This window comes from Myotis daubentonii, chromosome 2 (genome assembly GCF_963259705.1).
Source record: "Myotis daubentonii chromosome 2, mMyoDau2.1, whole genome shotgun sequence".
NCBI lineage: Eukaryota > Metazoa > Chordata > Mammalia > Chiroptera > Vespertilionidae > Myotis > Myotis daubentonii.
This window is the reverse complement of record NC_081841.1, coordinates 48302457-48314486: the sequence shown is the minus strand read 5'-3', so window position 1 is coordinate 48314486 and position 12030 is coordinate 48302457. Positions and strand designations below refer to the sequence as shown.

General features: G+C 43.9%; 2 protein-coding genes across 2 annotated transcripts in view; one reads left to right on the top strand and one right to left on the bottom strand.

Annotated features, from left to right (window-relative positions):
* Positions 1-8206, bottom strand: part of PCED1B (PC-esterase domain containing 1B) — a 141509-nt gene extending 133303 nt beyond the window's left edge. The window contains exon 1 of the mRNA XM_059682661.1: positions 8098-8206. The gene's annotated coding sequence lies outside the window, so the exon portion shown is untranslated. The remainder of the gene's footprint in view (positions 1-8097) is intronic.
* Positions 7409-11212, top strand: AMIGO2 (adhesion molecule with Ig like domain 2). Its single transcript, XM_059682659.1, has 2 exons — positions 7409-8319; positions 8695-11212. Exon 2 carries the CDS (start codon positions 8758-8760, stop codon positions 10321-10323), a length of 1566 nt encoding a protein of 521 aa, XP_059538642.1. The 5' UTR covers positions 7409-8319; positions 8695-8757; the 3' UTR covers positions 10324-11212.
* The last annotated feature ends 818 nt before the right edge of the window (positions 11213-12030 follow it).

Below are 12030 nucleotides of genomic sequence, written 5' to 3'. Positions count from 1 at the left end.
ATCTCAAAGACCAGGTCACTTACCCCAAATCATACATACAGTTAAGAAACGAAAGTTCTGGCACCAGAACCCAAAGATTTGATTCTTTATTTCAATGCTCTATTTTTTTTTTTTAATGCATTGCCATTTGCCATATAATTAGAGGATGTTTTAGGCCCTTTGTATGTGCCAGGGGAAAAATACTTTCTTTCCTTCGAGTTCTTCATTGTGAATGCCATAGATAAAATGAGCCATAGGGTTCATATTATCATTACTTAAATCTGGGGTTTATTTTCATCCCTACCCATTCAAATGGTTTCTCCCAGGTTATATTTTCATTTGCATACAATTCACTTTGTTGAGTCAACAAGAAATGAGTAAGATCTAAAATTCTGCCTGTACTGGAATTTTTGAATACCCAAAGTACATATTTTCTGTTACAAGTATTATTTTTTTCTGTTGCAAATATTTTGGTTCTATCTAATTTGGAATTGAATTATATACTGTCTAATATCCTATAATTATTTCAAATAAGACTACAAATTCCTAGAGGAAAGCAGCCCTCTCATGGCTCTGGGCGAATGGCCAGGACTAATAATATTTGCTGAATGGAACTGAAATTATGGCTGACCCTTCTACTCCCTAATGGGAAGCATTGGAGCTATCGTTCAGCAGATCAGAGTGAAGCAGACTTGGGTGAGAGACCTGGTTCTACCACCCACCTTGGGCGAGTTATAGAAACCAAGCAAGCCCCATTGCCCTCATTAGAAAACGGGGATGCTAATGGCCATCTCTTTGAGCCTTTGTAAGAATTAAATGAGAAGCCTGGTACACAGTGAGAATGCAATAAATGTTGGGTCTTATTACTACCAAGTCCACTTCCTTGGATCTTCCCAGAGGCCCTTCTGCCTTCCTCTATATGAATGTGATGTTTCTTTGCACTGTCACAAACTGAAAGAAAGGTCAGAGTTCCAGCGCCAATTACTCATGGAACATCTACTACAGAGGGCCTTGTATTTGCTGAGAATAATTGAATATGTATTTGCAATAGTGCTGGCATATAAGAGAGAGAGTTTATTATTTTCTTTCTCGATTTTATTTTATTTTGTGTTAATGTTGGCTAGTAATTAATGATGGTTTCAAATCAGATATTTCTGTGAATAATCAGATGTTACTTTTACAAAGGTATGATAAATTAATTACTGCTACAGGAAAGCATTTTGTTATTGATTTTTTTTTTTTTTCAGGGAGGGAGAGAGAGCAATTGAGAGAAACATTGATGTGAGAAAGATACATTGATTGGTTGCCTCCTGTACTCAGCCCGACTGGGATTGAACTCGAAACCTAGGTATGTGCCCTGATGGGGAATCAAACCCTCGACTTTGGTGCACAGGATGATGCTCCAACTACTGAGCCATACCAGCCAGGGCTGAAAAGCATATTTTTTTAAAGGACACAGAATAGGAGTCAACTGCTCATATAGTTCTCTAAGCTGGGTGTGTTAAATATTATCTGTATTTATTAGAGAGATAAAATTAGCCTCAGTGTTGAGAGATATAATAGCATTTAGGAATTCAATTAGATGATCCCTTCAGGCTAATCATGAGCAAACTGAAAATTAGAGCACCTCCTATTTCTAACCAAAATCGCAAGAAATAACTATAATGCTAAATGTATAGCTTTGACACAGTGAATTTTATAAAGCAAATTTTCCTCTGCTAAGAATTTCAGAGTATTAAAAAAAAGGTCAGCTTATTTCTCTCATTACATAATAATGACAAAGAGAAAATCATCCTCTTGCAAACTTCTCAGGTTCCTCACTGCAATGGATTTATTCTTTGAGCAGAAACATAATTTTCCAGTAAGATGAATGGCATTCTCTGGTTCTTTACATTTTTTTTCTGTATCTTCCAATTTTTCTACAGTGAACACATAGGGTTTTTAGGATTTGGAAAAAAGGCCTTTGGTTTGTTATTTTATTATTTTTTTTTCTTTGGTTTGTTATTTTTATTTCTCATTGAAAAACATAGGGTGGCGCCAGGCCAGCGTGCTCAGTGGTTGAACGTTGACCTGTGAACCAGGAGGTCACGGTTTGATTCCTGGTAAGGGGACATGCCCAGTGTGGGGCCTGCAGGAGGCAGCCAATCAAAGATTCTCTCTCATCATTGATGTTTCTATCTTTCTCTCACTTTCCCTTCCTCTCTGAAATCAATACAAATATATTTTAAAAATTAAAAAAATAATAATAAAAATGGTGGTGTGGGGCAGGGGACCATGCCACCTTCACAAGGCAAGTCTAAGAAAGTGTTGTGGGAGAGAATTCACAGTTGCTAGAGGTGATCCCAACCAAGGATGTTGAGTCCCAAGCCTGGGAATGTGGACAACTGGCCCAAAAAAATATGTCAGTGACTATACCCGCCTCATCCTAGTAAGACGTGTGTGGCTAGTGTAGCACTTCAGGGCATTATGTGTTGCTATGATTCTCAGGCTGAAGAATACTGCCTAGCACATAGTAAACACTCAGTAAATAGTTGTCAAATAAATGACTGTATTGCTAAGAGGGAACAGCAATCACTGTACCTCAAATCAGGGGAAATCGGGGTCACTTCCTGCCTGAGAAGTCAGAAAAGGGTTTTGCTCTCTGAAACTACAATCGCTGAATATTAAGTAGGAATCACCATAAAGCAAAAACATTGATGCACATAACAGTCATAGGTAACTTTAAACAGTCATAGTTCTCATTGTGCTTTTTCTTATCACAAAAGTATTGTAGAAATAGAAATACAGATAAGGAAAGAGAAGAAAAAATTTAAAACCACTGTTAGGACATAGGTATATACTCTTTCAGATGATATTCTATGCATCTGCATATACATATATTTACAACAAGTGAAATAGTACCTTTTTGTAACTTTTCCTTATGTCACCAGATATTTCTCTGACACACATTATTTTTAATGACAATATAGTATGACGCCAGATAGATATACACTAATTTATTCACCTAAATCCCTGTTGCACTTAAGGGTGTACCATATTCTTATTTCTTTCTTTCTTTTTTTTTTTAAAATATTTTTTTTATTGGTGTCAAAGAGGAAGGGAGAGGGAGAGAAATACCAACGATGAGAGAAAATCACTGATCGGCTTGCCTCTTGTATCCCCACACTGGGGATCGAGCCCACGACCCGGGCATGTGCCCTGACCAGGAATGGAACTGTGACCTTCTGATTCATAGGTCAACCCTCACCACTGCGCCACATTGGCTGGGCCATTATTATTACTATTTTTCTGTTAGAAATAATGCTGCAGTGAATGTGTGCTACCCCATTATAATAAAATATTTAATAGATTAAAGTGACATCTCAATTATGGAGAACTTGCCCTAAGTTACTTTTCCTGGAGCAGCAGTGGGCCTGACACCATTCACTGGGGAGAAGAGGGAGGAGCAAGTACGCCCAGGGCAGCGATAACTGACCCAGATGAGGGACTACACCTAGACCTGCTCTAACTGCTACTGCCTGTGTTCTAACACTTTGTGTTCCTGGAGCCGGGGCAACAGCAGATACATTGTTATCAGAAAACCAAATTAATTTTTTTGAAGTTGAAAGGAACTCAAGAAATCATTAATTGTTATATCTTTAATTGTTTCTTGGGGTTTGTGAAGCGATAAAGCATTTTTGCCCAAGACTAAAACTTAGATCCCCTCAGCTCATAAAACTGCTAGGTTTCTGTAATCACATAGGGGTTTAATATTCTTGTAATTGAAGACTCTGGGTAAAAGGGACTTTGAGCCAAGACTAACAACAATAGGGGCAGATGTGCCACATTCTAAGCTCAAGTGTAGCTAAACCAATTATGCAGGACTTTCAAAGGAATGATCCCACCTGCTTCTACAACCTTCAGCCAACGAACACAATCCAAACCATGAAAACATCATGTTAAGTGAAAGAAGCCAGACACAAAGGCCACATATTGCATGATTCCACTTATATGAAATATCCAGAATAGGCAAATCCATAGTGACAGAGAGTAGGCTAGTGGTTGCCATGGGCCGAGAAGAGGTGGGGAATGGGAGTAACTGCTTAATGAGTACAGGGCTTCTTTGGGGGTGATGAAATTATTCGGGAAGTAGATAGTGGTGATGCACAATGTGAGTATATTAAAATTTCTGAATAATATACCTTAAAATGATCAAAGGGTGAATTTTATCTCAACTACAGTTTTTTTAAAAAGAACCTATCAATTCAGTCCTTGGGGAGGACATGTGGGTCTTGCACGCCTCCCCTAAGAATCCCCCCCCCCCCCCGCCCCAATCCTCCATTTCTCATGTAGGAAGCTTCCAGAGAATGAAGCCACAAGTTACCATATGCCTCCTGGAGTTCAAACAGCATAGGGGCTGGAGCTCAAATCTCCATACAGTGAGAAACCCTGGGTGAAAAATGGTTCCACCATACATCGTAATAAATCAACTGGAGCAGGCTGTTGCAGGAGCGGAGTGGGCAGAGATGTGTCTCCTATGGGCCAAGACTCCTGTCCCATTGTAAAATCCTTACCAAGAGTGCCATCCCAGGGTGGGGACACCTCAACAGAGAGCTCCGTGTGCAACAGTTGTCTCCTGCAGAGCTAGAGAGCCCAGTGAGCGCTGTCTCTGAGGAACATCAACGTGCCCCCCAGGTTAAAAAAGAGACATTAGACATCTGCTGGTGTGCCAACCACACCTCAGTAGAGGATGCATACTATAGTCAAGTGAGATATGGCATATGAAAGCCCCTCACAGGATAGAAAGTGCTATTAAAGTGTTCATTATTAGTAAAAAATAACTCAGAATAACTAGAATTGTTAAGCTAATGCTGTAACAGTTTCTTGTTACATATCTCTAACTTAACTTAATTACTGCAACTTGAGAAATTCTGGAAATTATAGGGCCAGAAGAACACCAGAGACTTCATCTACTCAAACCCCTACTCCCAGGTAGGTGTTACTTCCAAACCTAGCCAGACACTCCCATGACCACACCCACCTCATCACACTAGATTCATAATCATGTCAAATGTCAATCCACTTTCTACTATCTGTTGAGTCCTTATTGCATGGTCAAAAATACCAACAGATTGGGCCATGTGGGAAAGGCCAGAGGAATACCTATCTGTCCTATTTTAAACTCTTGAGAAGGCAACTCAACCATCAGTCTTGGCAATCCATTCCAGGCTGGGACCTCTCTATCAAAAATGCCTTTCTTCTGTATAACCGAAATCCATCACACGGACCCTCAAGCTAAATTAGTCTCATTCCATTTTCAAATAATTTGGAACACAGTTACCACCTGGGCTATAGGATTATACAATGTTATAGGCTGTGGTGAGCCATAAAGGAAATAACACATGTGAAACAGAGCTCAGTCTCTGGCACATTATTATGGCCCAATACACATTTACTATTACCATCATTATATATTAGGACTCTCTCAGCACAAGTGACACAAACACACTCAAATGAACTTAACCCCCCAAAAAGGGAATGAATAGAGAATGTAATTTAAAAGGAAGTATAACATGCAGTGGCCTTTAGGCACGACTGGATCCAGGACTCAAATAGTGTTTGCAGGGCTCCTCTTTCCTTCTCTTCCCCATCCCTCTTCACACAAGCTTTTGATGTACAGAGAGCAGGATGGCAACCAGCAGACTCAGGTGGGGGAAAGCTTTGAATAAGTTATGAGTTCATTCATTAAAAAATGTGAATGCCAACCAGGATTCTAGGAGCTAAGAAAAGAGCAGTGACTAAGACAAAATTTCTGCCCTTTGTGGAATTCACCTTCTAGTTGAAAGAGTGGACCAGGTAGGAGAAGGTAAAGGGATGCTAGAAAGATAAAAAGGCATCCTCCACAACATAAGGCCAGATCTTATGCCATTATTAAGGTCAACTCTTAGCTTTCTCTTTTCCACTTAAGTGAACCCATCCTTTCCTGAACTCCTTTCCCCTTGACAAATGTGCAGGATCCCCCAAATCAGGTGTTCAAATAGAGAAACTTGTCTGTAGATTTTGAGTGCATTTAGTTTATTTATACTGTGTATCTTTGCATACTGTTTCTGTGATGTGCCTGCAGCTATCGTAACATAACCTTCTGTTTCCATTTTGAAAGTCATTCTTTTTAGGTGATTTTTGCATTAAATACAGGTCTTTATTCCAGCTTTATGGTTTCCTTTGAATGGGATGATAGTTACTTAGTAAAACACTGCAAAAACCTGGTTGTTAGTCATTTTAAAAAAATGATTCCTCCAAGTAACTTTAAGTCTACTTTTCTGTGTTAACCATTCTGAATGTAAAAATGAAAGCTTGGAGATCAAGTTTTCTGAGAATCCCAGGAAGTATTGCCTGACTTTAGAAAAATCTCAACCTCTGCCTCTCCCCCTGGGAGCTCCCAGTGAGGAATGCTTTCTTGAAACATTGCAGGCTGTAAGCTTTTTAAGGCAAAATTCAACTTTTCAAGAAACTGAAACTCATCTGAATCAAGCTGCTCTCACTTGAAAAATCTTGATTTACTAGTGCTTTTCCAGATTCATTACACAAACAGGCTCAATTCACAATGCACACAATTCTCTTTAAAATATGGCACTGGAGATCTGTGCTACCACGTGAATCTATTCATGGACAACACAGGGACTCTCAATAAACTGAGGTTGCTCAAATATGTGGGGAGGAGAGGGAGAGCTGGTTGTCCTTGTCATCATTTTCATTTTTTAATAATATTACAAGTGACGTGCCCTGCCCCCATTGTTCTCTCAATTGCTCCTCTTTTCAGTCTTCTGCTTTGGTATCTCTTGTCTGGGCAGTAATTTATTTATTTTTAATCGGGATAAAATAGACAAACGGGCCACTTGGCTTAGTCAAATCCCATCGTTAAAACTGATCTTACAATTAAACAAAAATGGATTTTTAATCTAAAAGCTCATCAGCCCCACGCCTCCATCTCATATTTGTCCACCCCACCCCGGTTTGTCTGTCTGTCTGTCTACCCGGGCTTGCACCTTTCCTTGCCTGCTGGGCCAAAGCAAGCCTGAGCGGGCACCCCTGTCCCCTTGCGTGTTGGGAAGGGGTGAAGAATCTCCGAGCCGCCACTCCTGGATCAGTCCCTGGCCGGGGCGAGCCGGATACATTTTAAAGCTTAATTCCCTTATCTCTGCATTCCAGCCGGAAGGTCGGCTCCCAGCCTTTTTCCCAGCGCTCCTCCTTCGCGCACTGGGCACCATCCCTGATGCTACTTCCCGAGTTGGGAAAGGGATAGAACTTTTCCAGGGCGGCTCGTCGTGTCCCCGCGGAGCCTTCCCCAGGTCCAAAGGGAACATGCTCGGTTTCCCTACCCCCCTTCCCCCCCAGCTCCCCAAACGTGGGCGGAGACGGAAGGCTGCTTCAGTGTTTATTTTGCAAACCTTTAAAACCAGCCGCCGTTAGCGCCCTGGGAGCCCGCTTGGCCCTTCCCCAAGGAAAGACCCAAGAGGTCAGGGGGCTCAGGGGACCTGAGCGGCCGCGACTAAGTGGGGTCTTGAAGGGAGCGACCTTTCCCTCTCGGACTGGGCACGTCCCCCTAACCTCCCAACACCCCAACACCCGCCGGTTCTGGAGCGGACAAACGGACGCAATTGGCGGGAGTGGGTGAGCGCGTCCTGACCCGGGCCCCCCGCCCCGCCCGCGCGCCCCCGGCTCTCCGGCACCGGGAAGAGCCGGAGGAGGAAGGCCGGCGGCGGAGGGGCCGCTCCGATTGGCTGCGCGGTCGTCCCTTCCCGCGCCGCGTGCCCCGCGCCTTGCGCCCAGCCGGCTCCCGCCCTCAGCCTGCGAGCTGGTTCCCGCAGGGGGGAGGGCGCGCAGGGGCGGGACGCGTCTCCCCGCCGCACACCCGACCCCGAGCGCGCGGGGATAAAAGCCGGGCGGCCGCGCGCGGGAACCCGGGGTCCGGCAGCCTCCGGAGCGCGGAGAGGCGGGGCCGGGTCCCTCCGGCTGCCCGCGCCCCCGCCCCTGGCACCGGGCTCCGGGAGCTGGGCTGCCGGCGCGCGGGCACCAGACGGTCGGAGCACCGAGACGGTCCCTTCAGCCGAGCCATGAAGAGAGCCCGAGAGAACTCACCGGAGCCGGCGGAGACGGTGCCTGCGCCCGGGGTGGCTGCTGCCGCCGCGGCTCCTTAAAACTCCCAAAGTTGAGAGCCAGCGAGAGGCTGCCGCCCGCCGGGAGCCGGAGGGAAAGGAATTCGGAAGATGCGCGAGTGACAGACAGACCGACAGGCGCACAGACCTTCAGAAGACACCACCGTGGGCAGCCTATCCCGAGTCCGCGAGGCTCCTCCGCTCTGTGAGTTGTGTTCTGGCCGGGTGGCTCGCTAAGTATTTCCGTTTAATTGTTTATAGCTTGCGTTTGTGTATTTTTGAGTCTATTGGAGGGAGTTTAAAACAAAAATACAGGATGCACCTTAAAACAGTATTGAATTTCTGATGTCGAGACGGTGGTATTGGTAGATTGTGGCTGTACATGTCTGTAAACAAGAGTAACCCAGGAAAAACTGCGTTTAACAGTAAAAAGGCAACGCAGGCTCCCCCATGTGAGACAAAACCTCCATTTCCAAAGTTACTAGAAAGAAAGCAAGGTGCGGCTGTTACGGGTTAATGGGTGGGAGTTAATTTGCCTTTTTTTTTTTTTTTTAACCCGTCTTTAAATATTGCTTACCAGATTCACTGGTGGGAGGTCGAGCTGGCCGCGAAGACGCCTGGAAGAGACAGAGAGGCGACCAGAATGTCTTTGCGTTTACACACACTGCCCACCCCGCCTCGAGTTGTCAGACCCTGCTGCAGGGAACTGCTGTGTTTGCTGGTGATCACGGTGACCGTGAGCCCGGGCGCCACCGGGGTGTGCCCCACCGCCTGCATCTGTGCCACCGACATCGTGAGCTGCACCAACAAAAACCTGTCCAAGGTGCCTGGGAACCTTTTCAGATTGATTAAGAGACTGGATCTGAGCTATAACAGAATTGGGCTTCTGGATTCTGAGTGGATTCCGGTATCCTTTGGAAAGCTGAACACCCTAATTATTCGTCATAACAACATCACCAACATCTCCATGGGCAGCTTTTCCACAACTCCAAATCTGAAGTGTCTTGACTTATCCTCCAATAAGCTGAGGGCCGTGAAAAGCGCCGTGTTCCAAGAGTTGAAGGTTCTGGAAGTGCTCCTGCTCTACAACAATCACATTTCCTATCTCGATCCGTCAGCGTTCGGAGGGCTCGTCCAGCTGCAGAAACTCTACTTAAGTGGAAACTTCCTCACGCAGTTTCCCATGGATTTGTACGTTGGAAGGTTCAAGCTGGCAGAACTGATGTTTCTGGATGTTTCTTATAACCGGATCCCCGTCCTGCCAACCAACCATATAAGTTTAGTGCCAGGAAAGCAGCTGAGAGGCATCCACCTTCATGGAAACCCATTCGTCTGTGACTGTTCCCTTTACTCATTGCTGACCTTTTGGTATCGTAGGCACTTTAGCTCAGTGATGGATTTTAAGAACGATTATACCTGTCGCCTGTGGTCTGACTCTAGGCGCTCCCACCAGGTACTTCTGCTCCAGGATGGCCTTTTGAATTGCTCCGACAGTATCATCAATGGCTCCTTCCGTGCACTTGGCTTTATTCATGAGGCTCAAGTCGGGGAAAGGCTGATTGTTCACTGTGACAGCAAGACTGCTAGTTCCAATACTGATTTCATATGGGTGAGCCCAGATAACAGCCTGCTAGAGCCGGACACAGAGATGGAAAACTTTCATGTGTTTCACAATGGAACCCTGGTCATAGAAAGTCCTCGTTTCGAGGATGCTGGCGTGTATTCTTGTATTGCGATGAACAGGCAACGCCTGTTGAATGAAACTGTGGATGTCACAATAAACGTGAGCAATCTCACCATAAACAGATCCCATGCCCATGAGGCATTTAACACAGCTTTTACCACTCTTGCAGCCTGTGTGGCCAGTATCGTTTTGGTACTTTTGTACCTCTATCTGACGCCGTGTCCCTGCAGGTGTAAAGCCAAGAGACAAAAAAGTGCACTAAACCAAAGCAATGCCCATTCATCTATTCTCAGTCCTGGCCTGGCTGGTGATGTCCCAGCAGATGGACGGAAGGCAGGTGCCAGTAAAAGAGTGGTGTTTTTGGAACCCCTGAAGGATACTGCAGCAGGGCAGAATGGGAAGGTCAGGTTCTTTCCCAGTGAAACTGTTATAGCTGAGGGCATCTTAAAGTCCTCCAGGGTGAAATCCGACTCAGATTCGGTCAATTCAGTGTTTTCAGACACACCCTTTGTGGCGTCCACTTAATTTTGTGCCTGTATTTTATGATGTAGTAATTTAATCTCTCCCTCTTTAACTTTGTGTGTGCAAAATAAACAGCAGGGTTGAAATTATTTTTGGTTTTTGAAATACAACCAAATGGTCTTTTTAAATGGTTGATAGGAAACGTGGTAAGGCACTTTGGTTCCTCAGTGAGCCAGAGAAAGATGGGGTTGTTTCCAAGCTTTAGTTCTAGGTAATGATACCTTAGTCTTAGCACCACTGATCATGTCAAAGCTGACCTGCAGGTGATTTGACTGACATCGTCCTTTTAATCAGGATTCTTGAAAGAAAAGAAAGTAAACTGTATTAGTATACTTTAAAAAGAGACTTCACTAATTACGGACCAAAGTTGAGTTATTTTAAAGAAAAGTGTTAGTGTCCTATTTCATTTGGAAGAACCAAACAGCTATTATTTATACAGCACAAAAAGTTAGATTTGGGGATAATTCAGCTAAATTCATCATTTCAGGCTAGAGAGACTTCACTGATAAAGTTTACTGCGTACTGTCACATCCCATATAATGTTAGATAAATAGTGCAATCAAGGTACATTTGTTTGTCTTCTTTCCAGTCTGTAAACTTCCTATCCTTGTACAAAAGATCTTATGGAAAGTTTAAAGTCATTATTTGTTGCCATAAATATGTAGGTGTCAATACCAAAATGTCTGGGTAACTTCTTAAACTTTTGTTCTAGTCAATTAGTATTTGTTTATGTGCTTGTGTGTATGTAAATTTTAAATTATATGAACTATTATATAGATCCTACTGTACTGTGCATTGGACATTTGAATTAATGTCAGTATATGTATTGTGTGACTTGATGTTCTGTTTTATTTAGCTATTTAAAAACATAAATCTAAGATGTTTCATGTGATCAGATTGTTCTGCTTTGTGTAAAGCACGTACTATAGCAAATACCTCTCCAGAGGTCTTGGAGTTATAATATTGAATTTATTTTTTTAAAGGGGAAAAAAGACTCGATTTATACCTTCTATATCACGTTACTTTGATACTATTATGCACTTCAACCAGGTTTGGAAGATGTGTGAGCTCTGATTTTGCAACATGTGAGAGCCCAGCAGACTTCCTTCTCTCCATCATCTGCTATGAGGTAACAGAGTGCCCACTCTGGACCTACGTTTCCTCAGCTGTAAGATGAGAGTTTCATCCTGGGTGATGTTTAAGGTTCCTTCCACACAGGAAGTGATGATTTCCTGGTGGTCTTAGCTCCATCACAGACTTGCACTGGCTCTCTGAAACTACCACATGCTGATGGGGAACAAGAAGGAGCTTAGGATAGATTAGCATATTACTGCAGAGCTCAAAGGGCAGTTTGGATCTCTGAGCCTCAGGGACAGATGAGGCTCAGAGAGGGTTGTGGGTTGTCTTTAGGCCACACAGTGAATTGGGAGAGCTTGGGTGTAAGCTTCTTCCTGGTGAAGATAAGAGAGTTAAAGAATGGTCATTGTTAACAGTGGGCATGGAGTAGGAGCCAAAGAATAAGACAATTTTTCAAAGATGGAATTGGGCAACAGTGATGAATCCTGCAGAGAAGTAGATGAGGAGGAAAGACTGACTTTGGCAATGGTGGTTTTGAGAGAATGGTGGGCACTTGGTGACAGCCCAGAAAATGCCAAACCAGGCTCCCAGTGGCAGATATTGGTCAGCAGGGGGTTAAGGAGAAAATGGCTA